Below are 16,696 nucleotides of genomic sequence, written 5' to 3'. Positions count from 1 at the left end.
TCGAGAATGGAATTTCGTGTAACTGATTCTCTTTTATCATGAAGCGTATAAAGCCAAAATATTTCGCTGTGTCATGTAGGAGGTTTCTGTTGCCGGCAATAGCGAATGTCTGGGAGGCGTACGTAAGGGGTGGTGTGTTTTGCGTGTTGCAGATGGGTGAGGGGTTCTGTCAGTGACAGATACCAGGCAAATGCTGGCCTGAGACGTGAAGATCTGTTTGCCAGCCCCCTTTTACGCATCCGTGCGAAGGGCTCCGAGATGTATTATCTGTTTAGTGTTTGCGACAATTCTGAGACACTTTCCTAAGATTACACTGACAGTTTAACTTAGATTTATTTATTGCCTTGTATTCTGAGGGTAGGGATGTCCTTGGAAGACTTGAGATCAAAACAGTTTGAAACTAGACAACGCTATTTTGCGTACACTAATTCCCTTCCAACGAAGATAACAGTCCTGTAGCTAGAGGTTTTCAGCGTTAAAGTGAGTCGTGAACGGTTTACGAGATTATTTAAGTCCATTCTCCTTTCTTGAGGAATAAATGTAGGCTTATGATGTCGCCACGCCGTCTCTGTGTGTTTATGTGCGTTTTGAACCTTTGAACCAGTTGGCCTCTGTTGTGGAACCTGACTGAACGTCGCGGCCTAGTGATTATCACTCCCACTTCGTATTCAGGGGGTCCCGGATTAAAGATTCAACCCACAGACTCCCTATTTTGACACTGGTTTTTTTTGACAGCCGTTCCAGGCAAATGCTTCCTCCCATATCTCACCCAATATATTATGTATTAATCATTGTATCATTTCGATAATTTTTTATTTTGAGTTACCGGCAGCGCCGTCAAATAAGACTTAGAATAAATAAATACATTTAAGAAGTGTGATATGGGCGTGCGTCATGTAGGTCACCCTTATACTTTTTATTTTCTTACAGTCGATAATAAGGAAATGGCGGATGCACAAATGTCTGAGGTGTTAGCTACGTCAACACTGCTTAAGATTTCTGTCTTCTGGGTTGTTGCGCTGTGTAGTCTGGTCCATAATATTTCTTTGTAGACTGTAACAGTATAAATACGTTTATGCGAATTTTAGAGTATATTTCAGTGACAGCAATAATTAATGTACTATCGTTAGTAAATTATGTATTAAATGTAACCAGTCTTTTAATGAAACTCGATTAGTATATAACGACCTACAATTTCTCTGACTACTCGTTTGCCTTTCACTGCCTCTCCAATCAAATAAATTCATTTTTAAATTCGGACCAGTGAGCTTGTTTAGGTCACTGATAAGCCTACATTCATAAACCCACAGTTCAGGTTTGAAAAATCTGTAGGCCACACGCTAGTCATGATCTGGTTCTTGAGGTTTGAAAGCGTTGTTAATGTCCGACTGTCACGTTCGCTTGTCCGATGGATTCGTTAAGTCTTCAAATAAATATTGTATTCACGTTTTCTCAAGTGAATGGAATCATGGGATTACACATCACAGAACTCGCGACTGACACGCTCCGGGCGGATTTCTATTGGACCACACTAATAATATTAAATTTGGGATCCTTATATAGGATAATCACTTTTTATTGAAACGAAATAAGACGCGTCTTCAAGCGTTGAGATGAAGACACTGTAGCGTGATATTTTGGCGTCGTGGGGAATTTCACGAAACGTGATTCATTACTGATCTCTTGGATTATGTGTTAGGCTTCCTTGTTCTCAAATTCCCAGAGTTGTGTAAACTGGATAAATTCAAACAAGTGTGAATGGGCGCATATTATTAAAATCCACTCTACGTGCTGGCTACATTTCACGTGCGATTTGAACTGAATCTGGTTCGTCTTCAGATAAAATCCATATTGTTTTAACGTATATTTTTTGTGTTGTAAAGGCCACGATTTACTTGCCGTACGAAATCTAGAAGAGCAGTAGTGTCTCTTAGTCTCTTTTGTAAGCTTTCCACCACATAATATCAAATTTTAAAAGAGTGGACGCTCTCGGGAATCCTCGAATTCCGTACACGATAAAGTAATTCGAAATAAACATTACCTATTCAGTACTGTTTCTTTATATGGGTTTGCGTGTTTATCTTTTATTGAACACTTTGTTTTTTTAATGAGTGAGGAAAGGAAAAAGTGGTATTTTATTCTTTAGAGCGTAACTGTAAGTGATGAGTCGTTGTTATGTTGAGTACAGAATGTTCAAAATTTTTATGTACAATAAAAAATATATCATTAACATATATTACACTAGAAACATTTTTTCCTCTTGACACGACACCAGTTTGCATTTAACGTTTTGTCGACACGAAATGAGTGTCATAAATCCGTGCTACCAACCTAGCCAAAATATTACCATGTTCACAATATCTGCATGCGAGTTTGAAGATGGCTGTCTTCGGGGATTTGCGCCGGGTACCCTAATAGACATTATCGACGTTTCAAAGGTGCTTTTTGTCTCTATAGTCAACGGGTGATGACTCGTCTCCCTGATAACGAAAGCAGTGATCACGTATGAAACGTCGGTAAATGTCTACCATAGTCCACGACATCCCAGAAGACAGTCATTTTAACTGCCTTAAAAACTTCAGCCATCATATTATTATGTAATTACAGATATTTATGTTTTTGTTTGTGCACAGTAAACGGGGGTTGGTCACCGTGGTCACAGTGGTCGGACTGTAATACCAGATGTGGAAGAGGGGTTCAAAAGAGGAGTCGCCTGTGTTCGAACCCCGCACCTTTGAATGGAGGTCTTGCCTGCCAGGGATCTTCAGTCCAGAAGACAGACTGTACTACTGTTTGTCCAGGTAAGACTGGCACAGAACAGGCGCTGCCGAGATACGTTCACTTGTGTTCGCCCAGTAATTGCATGCACCGACAAACATATGTTACTGTCTCGAAATAACTCTTCTAATAACGACTCGGAAAGCTGGATAAAGAATGAATCACTACATTTAGTTGCTTTAAATCAGGGGTGGCCAACCCAAATGATCTTTCGGGCCACTTTGGAAATGCATCATAACTCCGCGGGCCACATATAAAATTATATATCCCCATATTAGATTTAGATACACTATAGACATTTTTTGGAGTGAAAAATTGAAACATAATGAGTTATTATTATTGTGTTTACTATTATTCTTACATGTAAACATAAATAATATAATAATAATGATACTAAGCGTACATTGTAAAGAAATATATAGCACTAAAAATTAAATATAGAAAATATATAAATATGAATGAAATAAAAATAATGAAATCATTAAAAAATATTTATTTTACTAGTGCGATATAGTTTAATTATTCTGCGAACTCATAACTGTAAACTCATGAATAAAACAGGCAATATCTGTCATATATTCGCAAGAATATTATTTTAAAATCAAAGTTAATTTTTTCTCATAATTTCGACAGATAATTTTTGAATATATGGATGCACAAATAATGTATTTTTTTAATACATTGGTTTTCACTACTTTGGCCATTATAAAATAAATATATTTTGTAAAAGTGTGATGAATCTCGCGGGCCGGAAAAATGTTCAAGGCGGGCCGCGGGTTGGCACCCCTGCTTTAAATAGTACAAACACGAACCATGAGCGCTTAGAAGGAAAGTAAAGTAAAGTACGAGGCGCGTCCTCAAAGTAAGTTTCCCTGGGGCCGTTTACAGAAACAAAACACAATTTCGTGGAAATATTTATTGCAACAGATACAGCAAGTGTCCAGCTATTTTTCAACATATTCGCCACCGGAATTGAGACATTGGTCATACCGTGGGACCAACTTTTGAATACCTGTGTCGTAGAAGTCTGCCGCCTGGGATTAGAACCACTGTGTGACAACCATCTCCGCCTCTCTGTCATTCGCAAAACGCTGACGCTGACCGGACAGGAATTTCTTGAGGTGTAGGAAAAGATGGAAATCACTGGGAGCGAGGTCCGGGCTGTAGGGTGAATGATTAAACACCTCCCAGCTGAACTCCTGCAGGAGACTTGCTGTCCGTCGAGCCGTGTGCGGCCTAGCGTTATCACTGACCGCACTTCACAGTCGGCGGGAGCTGGAATAAGAACCTCCATCTTCAACAGCTGCAACGATGCTACTGTGAGAACGCGGGAAGTACCGTTAGTGCATGCGCCATGCTACGTCATTGCTCTATCACGTATGCACAGTCGCTTCGCGCAATATAAGGTTTGCTAGCTGTGGGACGAGTGGGAAACTTACTTTGAGGACGCGCCTCGTAAAAAGTTGTCATTGTGTCTAGTTGTTATTTTAATAAGTTTAATCTTTAAGAATACGTGTAATTGTTACCCTTATTACTGCTATATATAAGCGATCATCGTCTTAGATCTCCAACACATTGGAATCGCTAGTTCGAATCCCGATCGTTTATTTGTTTACGTTTTTTGTGCGTTGTATCGTGAAAGGAGTGATCTTAAGATGGACTGACGGATGAGAAGTCTTAATGACTGTTTTAATAGGATGCAGACTGTAGAAATACTTGCCATGAGTGGAGATAAACGATTTAGAAGAACATTTATGTTTGAATATCATCGAAATTGTAGTGAACAACTTTCATCAGAGGTTGCCAAGAATTAGAAATAATATATGATAAAAATAAGCAAAAGATTTGGGTAATGTCTATGTACGTATATGGTTATGGTACTGAAAAATTATAACTGATTGATGGAACAGACCAAATATTTAGAACATATTTTGATTAATTAAAAAAGCATGTACGAGGTGCGATCGGAAAGTTTCAAGACTGCGCGTATAAAAACCCGTACACTTATCTCAGGTATTAAATTCATCCATCACCCTCGAAGTAGTTCCCCTGGGAGTGGACGCAACGATCCCAGCGCCGCTGCCAAGCCTGGAAGCATCCCTGGAAATCTTTCTTTGTCAGCCTGTCAAGCACCATCTGCGATTCTGCCTGAATCTCTTCTATCGTCTCAAATCTCCTTCCCTTTAGCTGAATTTTCATCTACGGGAAGAGGAAGAAGTCACACGGAGCTTAGAAAGGAAGTTGAGGTCGGTTCTTGCAAGATCTTTGAGCTCCTGACAAACGAGAAGTCGATTCTGCTTCTGGTCCTCAGACAGGATGCGTCGCATGTGGAGTTCTTCCTTTAGAATCAGCTGACAGGTCCCATAGCCTATCCCAACAATGTCGCACAAGTTGTTGATGGTACGACGTCGATCTTCGTGAATGGCCTGCCGAATCTTCGTAACATTTTCGGGCGTTGTGCTCGAAGATGGTCGTCCAGAACGCTCGTCATCATCGACAGAGGTTCGGCCATTTTTAAAACGTGAATGCCACACAAACGTTTGTGCACGACCCATTGCGGACTCCCCAAATGCTTGCTTTAGCATTTCATAGGTTTCCGTAGCCGTTTTGGCGAGTCTTTGGCAAAATTTGATGCACACGCCATTCCGAAATCGCAGGAGGGTCGGTGTAATGCACTACCAAAACGCCCGTAACTAAGAAACAAATGCTAATTCGATGATGCCGGCTGGCACACTGATTCACTATGAATGTAGGCCGCACCCCCTAAAGGCAGAAGCTCGTACTACATCCGGTTCGCCCTCTATTGACACAGTCTTGAAACTTTCCGATCGCACCTCGTATGATAAGGGAGACCATACGTGAATTTGGCTATAGCACTAATAATAATATATTTATATAATAACAAATGTCTATTAAACTTGGCGTTGTAATTCAACATTTTATATTAATCGTGTTTATAAACAGTGCGTTAACTTCGTTACAGTTGTAACATGTTTGCCATATAACTTCTTCGCTTTGTAATATTTTAATTCCTTTTATAATTTGATTTAAAGTAGGCAAAACATGTCGCAATATAGTTAAATATGTTTTCTAGAATTATCTAATAACGTAATATAATCTGTGAATTTCCACAGATGTTCTAGTACTGATACTTACGCGATAGTTCTTGTGAAGCCAATTTCAGAAATCGCCATTGCAAGGCGCAAGAAAACGAGTTTTCTCATCCATTAGTTCCAGAAAGGGAGGCAGTAACTGTGAGGACGATAACAATGCTGTTGTGATTATTACCAGCAATTTCATGTCGCTGTACAGTTTCTCGCGAAGGGTGAAATGGACTCAGTTAGTTTGTCACATTTCTATCGAGAAAAGACCACGAAACCGTAATTACTATTTCAATGTTTAGTTTGTTTATTAGAGATGCCAATCGATACGATTTCCCGTATCGATATTGGATACGTTTCTGTATATATCGAATTGTTTGCTTGAGTTGTAAACAATGTATACATCGAAGATTTCCGTCTTCTGGGTTGTTGCGCTGTGTAGTCTGGTCGATGTTAACCAACGTTTCAGAGGTCATACTGCCTCCGTCATCAGGGCAGTATGACCTCTGAAACGTTGGTTAACATCGACCAGACTACACAGCGCAAGAACCCAGAAGACGGAAATCTTCATACTCACCGCTGTGAGAACCTCAAAGTCTTACAATGTATACAGCCTCTAATTTTATATCAGATTATCGGAATTATATATAAATTATAGTAGAATATTTGCGTTAAATAAAATATTTTAGAGTGTTTAAGTAATTTAAATCAGTGTTAAACATTACATTTATTTGAGTTACGGAATAAATTTTTATTTCTTCATAAGGACTTAACTGAAAGGACTTTCCAAAAATTCAACAATTCAATTTGAGAATGGCATGATACAAAGTTGGGGGGTAGTATATTTTATACTCATTCTTAACCTCGGCACTAGATGGGGGTGAGTAGTTAGTGTCACACCCCGGCCGCCCTTTACCCCCGGGAAATGACCCCGGTACCCATTGGATAGGAGGCTGGGTGGGCCACAGAACCGGTCTTAACGCAGAAGCTAGACAGGGTAGAGAAGAAAAGTGTAAAATTACATGAGGTAAATGAAGAAACAGGAATAATAGGCCGCGTGGGTGTATGACTTCTATCTCAGCGGGAGTCAGAAGTCGCCGCAAGACCGTAGCAAACAGAGTCCTCTGTGGTTTTGGTGGAGTTCTCGTAGCGCTGCCATGCTGGACGCAAACCACAGCTCCTCCGGGAACTGTAGGCTACCTCTGCGGTCAAATGGAACATACGAAACCAAATCGTAAAGCTCCTACCAGAAAACCGATATGTTTCCTTTTGAATTTCTAGCAGTGCTATATGGAAAACCAGACGATAAAATTACCTCAAATAAGATACTAGATTAAATTTAATCGCATTAAAATATCTACCAAAATGTAACATGGAATTTACTATCGTTGTACTCGGGAACATAACATGTAGCATTGATTCGTTAGTTAAAACTTACTCTGCAGTGCTATCTTGAAAATTAACGTACTTTAAACGCTTTGAAACGGAAACTCGTCTAAATATTTTAGAATTTAGCCTGTACCTCAAAGAAATCACGACTCTTTACCTTTACAAAGATTAACTGGTTAATGATGTTTAATAATCGCTGTTTACATTAATTAGCACACGAAACCCGTAAACATAGGGTGATGTTCGACAACACTCGTAACACTTTACTTTGACTGTTGAACGACAATTGATGGACTGGCGATAGCAGGTTACAACATGACGTGACCCTCGTATGCTGTTCGTATACTCACAACGATACTTTGTGTTTATTAATCCAGTCAGTTTGGGTTGAATTGAGGCAATTAATAAGGGCTTTAATGTGGGTTGCGTGTCTTTTTGATTACGCTGTACAAACTACGAACCTTTCTAGTTTTTAAAGCATGTGAGACACTGTTCGACTTCAAAGGGTTGTGGCACCTCGGAAGAGCAGCGGGTTAAGTAGTTTTATCGTCACCATCTTCACTTCCCTTCGCCTTCAGGGCTTGTTCTTGGAGAGAATATGTTTTTTAATATATAAAGTGTTATTTGTCTACGGTTGTTTCGTAACTAAGTAACCATGCTGTTAATGAATAAAGTGATTTAACTCCACTGCTGTTTCATTAGTACACAACTCTGTGAATTGTAATATATAATGCGATCACCTTTTGACGCTTAGGTCAATAGGTTCTGGGTTAATGATAGGCCTAAGTAGGACTAATTCAGTGATACCGAAGTGTGATTCAGTTTTGGGTCACAGAAGGTGTGGAAGTTTTGTCTACCATCGGAGATTTGCGATTGGTGAAAAAGATTGTTACACATCTTGATGTTAAGCAGTTCATTAATAGGCGTATTCAGTGCAACTGAAGAATTAGCTTATATGAAATGATTTCTGTAATGGTGCTAAGCCGTGCAAGAATAGCCCTACCGTCACCATAATGTCTCGTGGGACCGAATTCACTGCGAAACAGGGTGATTACACAAAGAAATGAAAGAGGCTAAATATCTTACTACTGCGTGAAGTTTTCGTCAAAGTGTGTAATAAAATTGTGTTTAAATTTTTTCTTGACATCACAAATAACATTAATTTCCCTGGCAGAAGCAATTCAGTTAATACAGAACACCACAAATATGGATGATAAGAGAATTCGGCTTTGTTAAAAAATGTACGCAAAATATCTCCAAGCCTGATGTACGTCACAGTAGGCGGCGAAGGAAAGATTACAAGGGGGAGGAGTTAGTAGTAGACCTTATGCTCTGTTACCTCCCCTCTCGCCCCTTACCAAGGTTCGCTGGCCCTCAACTTATGTATTAACTGTCAACAAAGCTCGGAGATATCTTGCGACAAGTGTAATTGTCAAAGACATGTTGTTCGTGACTTGTTTCTTGAACAGTCTGTTTGGTTTTTGGAACTGAATGGTTTAGGACTGTAGTTCCCGATCTGGCACGAGAAGCGTCAAAGTTTTATCGTATTACAAAGGCAGTTTGTCTTGAAATATTTTGTCTCTGTCCAACTCATGGTGTAGTTCCGAATATTTCTCGGCTTCGCTTTATCCACTTAGGACTGTTTAAATAGAGTGGGATTCTCAAAATCAAACACGGAAAGTGGAGCGCACGGTTAGGGGGCTCCCTAGGAGCGCGTGACTTGGTGACGCTTACCAAGTTTACCATAGCAACTATCGTATTTCCAGATGAATGTAAACTCTGACTGCTTTTCCTTTCTATCTTCGCCCCATCTTCTTTGCTTTTATTCTTCACGAGAAGCAAAAGCATTTGGGAATTATTCTCCTGTTCTAATCATTGTCCCTTATTCGCCGACTTCATACACGCAGTTCAAGATAAAGGGATTTCTTTCAAATTGTTATCTGTAAAATTGTCAAACTATTTGTTTCTACAGTGGCCTATTTTAATATATTAATGTGTTTTATTCTCTTCCATTCAGCCTTAAATTCAAAACAGTCTGTTGATTGGAGGTGTTGGAAAAATCTTGTATTACTGGGTTTTTGAGTTTACGTAAAATAGGCCTGGTATTATGCCAACGTAACATTTATTTTCTTTCAAAGTTGTTTGAAATTAAGTAAATTCTTAAAGTTTGAATGAAAATGCTGTTACACTTGAAATATTTTCCTTTTAATATAATTGTAATTTTTTATCGATGGCGCGTCAAATTCTGTATTGCTGTTTGTTTTGTCTACACCCATCGTTCATTACTTTAAAAATAAAGTTACAATATTTTGGGAGCTAGCTTTGCTTATACTGTTGGGTCCGATAGAAGTTTTTAAACCCAATCAATTCATTGTCTCTCATCAGTTTTGTTAAATACACATTTAATATTACGAGAACACCGAAAAATTCTGGAACATGTATTTTTTAAGCTCTTCAGTTCTTAAAAAGTCATCAGTATCTACTTCTCCCAAATAAATTTTTAGTATACTGTTTTATTCTAGTCCATTCCTCAACTTCATGTATGCGTGCTGCATGCCCCGCCCATCTGATACTCCTAGGTTTGATCACGATAATAATATTTCGCAAATATTGTGACCTACGTCATAATCGAGAGTTCGGCTAGCCTTTGATTCTTGTGTTTTTCTCAAGTCACTTCATTCATATTTTGGTTTGTAACTTAAACTAGGCCACGACCACTTAATTCCACTTACTGTTTAATTAATATTATTGTTCAGCCCTGTACCAAGTGTGCTACTGTGAGCGTCGTTAAATACATCACACTTTACCTCTTTCCTCTCTGAGTTCTTTTATTTTAATGTTTCAATATTGTTACATCGCTGCTTCATATATACTCATGTATCGTCACGGTGATGGGCAGCGGGCCTCTTATGTGACGTTTCCACAGAGAAATATTCTCACCCCATCGTAACAATAAAATATATTTTAAGCCCCTGTTCTCAGCACTACGAACTTGTGTTTAAATGAAAAGTTAAAATACAGCGGAATATCTACGCCTTGATTCCAAGTAGGAACCGTTAACTGACTTCAACATCTGCTGGAATTAAGAGGCACGGCTCCGAATCTGAAGAAGTGGGCTGATGGATTGCCCCGATGCTTTGGTCTGATATCCACAGTCCCTGCGCACAGTCGACATGACACATCGCCCCCTTTGCAGGACCACCGACTGAGAAGCTAGTGGAACACCATATCGTGTCTTTTCACAAGACGTATAGAACATCAAACGAGAAACATCGCGTCTTCATTCCAAAATATTAAGGCATGCGTACCGAAACGTCGCGGTAGAGTGGTTGCCATTCCTTCACTCCTTGTTCTTATTCGGGAGGGGGGGCAGGGATTCTAGTATCTCCCGGAGACCGGCTGTCTTCACTGAGATTTTTCGTGTTTTTATTCAGTTTCAACAAGTGAATGCTATTCCATGATCGATTCCTTCATTATACGTCCTTTCCAGTGCGTTATTCATTATCATCTTATCATTCGACTGAAATTCATAGTCGTTATTAATTCAGAAATCAAATTATCATTTATTAAATGTTTGATAAAGTGAACTAGTGATATAAAGTAAGCCTGCTATTGTATTATAATTATCGTATTTTCGTTATAATGCCACAGGGTTTTTCTTGGCTTGAATGAAAGGCGTGTAATATATTATTCACTTCGTAAGCGAATTATCAAAATTATTTCACCAAGATGTCCGAGAGGAGTGTCGCAGTGATGTACGTTGACGTGTAAGAAATAGTGGTGTAATTTGATCCTATTGTACGTAGCAAATCCAGTGTTGGAGACTGAAGCAGGCGGTAGGAATGTGGAGTTTGGTGATCGGAGATTGATGATTGTATAGTAGACACTTGCCGAAAGGTTCTGCGGTCTACATCAACATTCCTGGTGGAGTTACGTGCGGAATTGAAAGGGCGGGCGCTACTTTCAGCAAGCCTCGTGAGTGGTAACAGTGACACCTTGAACAGCGGAGAGATACAGAACTAGGTTTCTCGCCTTATGGAGCGTGTTGACGCGTGATGGGACCAATGCACCATAAAACATTAGTATTTGTTTTATGTAGGCAGTTTGAAATATCGATACTATTAATTAAAGATAGGTATTCATGTCGTGGTTAGACGAAAATACACCAATATCTATTGATTCTCAATAGCCTGTTTTTATAAGATTATGAAATTGCCCGTCGAGAATGTTAAGAAAATGTTAAAACAAATTTATATTGGAAAAGTGTAAAAAAGCAGCATATACAAATTATTACTTACATTTGCTTAATTACGAAAGCTGTTATCACACAAACATATTTTTGCTTCGTTGCGTAAAAGTACGTGTTCATGGTAGGCCATGAATTAGTTAAGTCTTTTGTTTCATTGCATTGACTCTATAAAGCATCATGTCATAGAAATAAATCAAAATAATTACTTATATTTCCTTAATTAAATAATATAATACCATTTTATGTAGTGCAATATCAAATATGATCTTATTTTGAGGTTATAACAACTTTGAGTTTGTGAAAAGTTTACTGTAGTGTATAGAAGTACATAGGCCATGGATAAATGGTTGCATAGTCATATACGATGTATGTATTACCCCTTAAAGTCACTTAACAGGATTACCGAGCTAACGGATTTAACATCACACACATTCATAAATATTATCTTATAAGGTTCAAAATCCCTTAACAGTGAATGATCACCAATTAACCATACAAGTTACTTGCTTTAGTTTCACGATGTTAGCAGTGATGTGAATATTCTTGAGGATTTCATAATTATTCGTACTCCAAGTTTCCTTGTAGAGTTTTGTGTACTGTAGCACGGTTTATGTAAAAAGGACATAACGAAACTTGGAAGAGAGCCAGATTTAAACATCGGGCGGAAGCGAAGGTCCCCATGGTAGATGGCTGGCTGGTTGGCTTGATGGGTTCCGTGGGGGATGCTGGGAAGATGAAGACCCGCCCTTCCTGTCGTCCTCGCAGAAAACAAGAAAGATGCCATTAAAACACGAAGAAAACACGGAATTACAGGAAAAGAATGGGAGGATAGACTAGGACGAGAAAGTTTACGGAACCAAGAAACTGCTGAAATTCAAGAAGAACTCAGGGTTGAATTATTTTCATTCGTCTGAAGAAGATGAGATTTGGTAAAAGTAGCAGCTCTCATTTTGGTGGTGATGATGGTAGTTGGACTCCCAAAAGAGTGGATGTATATGTAGCAACACTGGGTTTGGATACACATGCAGTACAATGCTCAAACTATTTCCACGTAGTAGAGCCCATCGTCAGAAATTAGTTTCAATTTATGTGGTTAAGAATTAACGCACGATATGTTTACCCGAAAGTTCATTACCCTTTACACAAGTCCCCCTATACTCAGCCATATGAATTCTATTCAAATTGTCCAACCCTATTCATTAAGATTCGTTTTAATATTATCCTCCCTTCTTGGCCTAGGTTTTTAAGAAGTCTCTTCTCTGAAGATATTCCGACTAAAAACTGTTTATGTATTTTATGTGTGCAACATGTACCACCCATCTTACCCGAATTCATTTAATTACCGTAATCATACTTAGTGAAGTGTACAAATTATTAAACTCTTATAGCGATAGTTAACAGCAAAAGTTAGTGAAGTGGATAAAATGTCTATTATTCACAGTATTATGGTAAACGCATTACGTAAGTAAATTTCTTTAAAAGTCACTGCATTAAACGCGTCCTAACTAACCACCTGATACCGTCCATAGATTATTTTTAATGTGATGTTATATCGAAGTTAATAACTGTACGTAGTAGATCTCTTTTAACAGCATTATTATCGCAACTGTTATAATATTATTCCATAAAGCCCAAAATCCATTAACAGCTAACGATCACCATAGTATTTTAAAGGTAATAACAACACGCGCATTCATAAATGTTGTCACATAAGGTCCAAAATCCCATACAACAGCAAATGACGGTCAACTATGATTATTATTTAGGTAGTAATATTTATATATTGGGAATCGTATCACGTAAAGTAGCGTAAACAGTGATGATTATATTGATAAAGAAGAAGGCAGAAGAATATGGATGTCAATTTGGTTTGCGTATCTGAATTTGAAGAGCCTTATCGAAGTCAGTAATGTGTTTACTTTAATTCTTGGCGGTCCTGTGTCCAATTGTACATGCTGGTACCTAAGGTGGGGGCCCAAAGGGTTAAGGGTCCGGTTAGCATAATATCTCGGTCCAGTTGAAGTGTTTGCTTCTTTGCGTGAGGATTTATTTCAGTAATTATTTTGTAGCAAAAGAATGCCACTACTCAGTAATCCTGATGCAAGGCCCCAAATACGCACCCCCGTGCATAAAAAGCAGGGTATAAACCGAGCATTTCCAGCCATATATCAGGCAGTAGTTTCGGTCTCCCGACTTCAGAAGTCGCTTTGTATGCGCGGAGCATTTCCGGGGCTGGAAGGCCGGGGTAATGTTCTGTGTAGTGGAGTGGCAGTAAAGGGGCGTTGGGACCGCGGCTGTTGCAACAGGGTGATCAAGAAATTTGTATTCGCTCTTCAGTCAGAGAAAATAAATTAGTTTGTTTCATAACGAAGTAATTTGAATGAGAAATTCACGCAGATTTTTCGAAAACTCTTTAAAGATATCTTGGGAGACCTAGGTGCAGATGGTAGGATAATACTAAAATGGACGTTAATACAACAGGATATGAAAGTGTGGCATATATTTTTGGGTTTTTCAAAAAATAATTCTTGATTAACCGACTGTTAGGTTCGTATGTGGCCAAGTAATTTCCTCGAATGTCTGTAATCAGGACTATGATTGATTGATCGATTTAGCGATTGATTGATTCCACATTAAGTTTAGTTGATATAATTATATTCTATATGGTATTTCTTCTGTTAAAACAATCAAATACACAGCCACTTAAGATTACATCTGAGTGACTCAGTCAGTGGTACCCATGTGTAATGTTGCTGAATAAAGACTTTGGTAACCTTGTAGGGAGGATTAGTTCGAAGGAGACCAAATGGAACTTGACGTATTATCCCCGCCATTTTCTACCAGAGACTCCAGAAGTCTCAGAATAGCGTGAAACACGCAGTTGTAACAAAACAGACATTTCTTATCTATTACAGAACCCGAATATTCATTTCTGTCTGTCCAAATTTTCTGAGTGCAGAATCTAGTCTACACCCTGAAACATTTTCCTTCAGATTAATTTAAATATTATAATCTTATGTACACTTAGGCGAAGAGTGCAAACTATGGGTCTCCTCATTCTGTAGTTTACTGTACCCTTCTGTTATTTCACGATTTACAGTTTCAAACAACCCCCTTCTCACCCTGTTTTACTTCACCCTCACTATATTTCCCGTAATGTGGGAGACTAAGTTTCACCCCATATAATACAGAAGGTAAAATTATAATTTTTATATATTTAAATATTTACATTTTTAGGCAGCAAGCTTTCTCCGAATTTAATATGCTGTTTATTTAATCGTGAATATAATTTGAACTTTGCCATATTCTTGAAGGATTTAGCCTGTATTATTCTGTCCTCCAGCTTCGAGTCCACATCATCATATCCTGCGTGTTTAAAATCCATTTTATTATTATCCTCTCATTTGTCGATGGTCTCTTCAAATTTTTTGTAACGAACATTCTTTATGCATTTTTCATCTTCCATACACGTCTGAATAAACTATGTAACTTACATACTGACTGATTTAACATTATAGACAATCTGTGCCAAAACAGAGTATCATGGATGCGTCCAATTTTTTTTTTAATTTAGAAACCTATTTCACTGTTACGAATATCGGTTTTTCTAGCTTCGAATTTATACCCCAAAATATCCCGTATTACTGCACATTTCAGTTCATTGACATTTTCATCGGATTTAGTAATACTCCGCTGACCATATTGAATGTATTCATAGCTCTTCCTTCCACGTGTAGACTTTTAGGCCGTAATCATGAGAAGCAGTGAAAAGCCTTGTATTTCCGGGAATTAAATTTATGCTTAGATATGCTTTTCTGAGCTTATTGTACCTCTTCTTTACCTGTCTTATAGAATGTTGTATTTAAAACGCAGCCTAACTACAGTAGTATTGTAATCTTGGATGACAATTTAAGCTATGTTCATGTATGTATAATATGAAAGAATTGAACAACGTATTTGTAACTCTTTCGAGAGAGAATATTGGTCGTTTTTGACATAGCAGCTTTTCCACCTCTCCCCTTAAACGCCTACATGGCGTATAATGGGGTACCTTTTTCCCATGAAAAGTTTACTGTTAGCGTGTAGCTCTAGTTTGGTCACCTGAAGTGCAGTTGACAGTTACGTGGTAGTAGTCTTTTCTTTCTTTCTTTCTTTCTTTCTTTCTTTCTTTCTTTTCTTTTCTTTTCTTTTTATTCTTCTTCCCCGATATGCGTCGTGAGATGGCAGTCGTTGAGCGCGCGTGTATATGGTAAGAGTAAATACGTAAACAAGTGAACTGCAAAATGCGTGCAGGAATGTACTTACTGTTTATTTTAAGCGCTAACGTAAAACGAACTTCTAAATACATTCCAAATGCCAAGTCTGAAACAGAAAAAGAATTCTGAAAGGTAATGACATGGAAGCTGTTTTACGTAATAATTCGGGATGTGTAATGAAATGACTGAAAAACTCATTATATCCTAAGAGCATATATTTTCGACTACTAAACGTAGTTGTTTGACAAATCGCGTCGTCACTGACTTCTGTTTGTGTCCAACCGTAATAAAACTGTCACATTTCACCGACAGACAAACCACAACTTTAATAACTTTATAATTAAAATCTCCGGTCAAATAAAATTTTTTGTGAAACATTAAACTGTGTTGAATGTGAATGTTAGCAGAAAAATTAATTATAATCGTGTAGCTATCATCGTCTTTAAATGAACAAGGCATTTTGAAAATAACAGAAACCCTTAGACATTGCAAATTAATGTTCTAGGGCTCCAGATAGCAAATGTCGTTCGTAACTTCAGTCTACAAATTAAATTTCATCGTCATAATTTCTGACATTATTTTTACACGGAAAGACATTTGTAAGTTTTAATTGCTCAGGATTTTTAATAGCGCGTGTGACTATATTAGTTGATTTTTTTTTGCTTACTATTATTCTGCTCATAAACATTAGGTATATCAGAGACTAGTCTGCATATAATATGAATTGTAGTTTGAGGCCAGTTTCAGCTGTCAGTGTAGTATTTAGTAGCATTGGCATCTATAATAAAGCTTATTTTGCTTACTGATATTAGTTTTTATCTTTTATCTTATAAGTCCATCTTGTTTTTTTATTGTGGTAGTTGCCTGTAATTGGAAGTTCAGCTGTTAAGCAATTTAATAAGTAATTCATTTGATTTCAGTTG

At 38.0% G+C, this 16,696-nt stretch overlaps 1 protein-coding gene across 11 annotated transcripts in view; it reads left to right on the top strand.

Annotated features, from left to right (window-relative positions):
* Positions 1 to 16,696, top strand: part of unc-5 (netrin receptor unc-5) — a 530,640-nt gene that overhangs the window by 450,959 nt on the left and 62,985 nt on the right. For all 11 annotated transcript variants that reach the window (XM_087349613.1, XM_087349610.1, XM_087349612.1 and 8 more), the window contains one exon: positions 2,634 to 2,801. In XM_087349613.1, the coding sequence (XP_087205739.1) occupies positions 2,634 to 2,801 (168 nt within the window). The remainder of the gene's footprint in view (positions 1 to 2,633; positions 2,802 to 16,696) is intronic.

The sequence above is a fragment of the Zootermopsis nevadensis genome, unplaced genomic scaffold (genome assembly GCF_977971745.1).
Source record: "Zootermopsis nevadensis isolate Lab colony 2312 unplaced genomic scaffold, Znev_1.0 Znev_ptg000016l, whole genome shotgun sequence".
Classification (NCBI taxonomy): domain Eukaryota; kingdom Metazoa; phylum Arthropoda; class Insecta; order Blattodea; family Termopsidae; genus Zootermopsis; species Zootermopsis nevadensis.
This window is presented reverse-complemented; position numbering and strand designations above follow the sequence as displayed.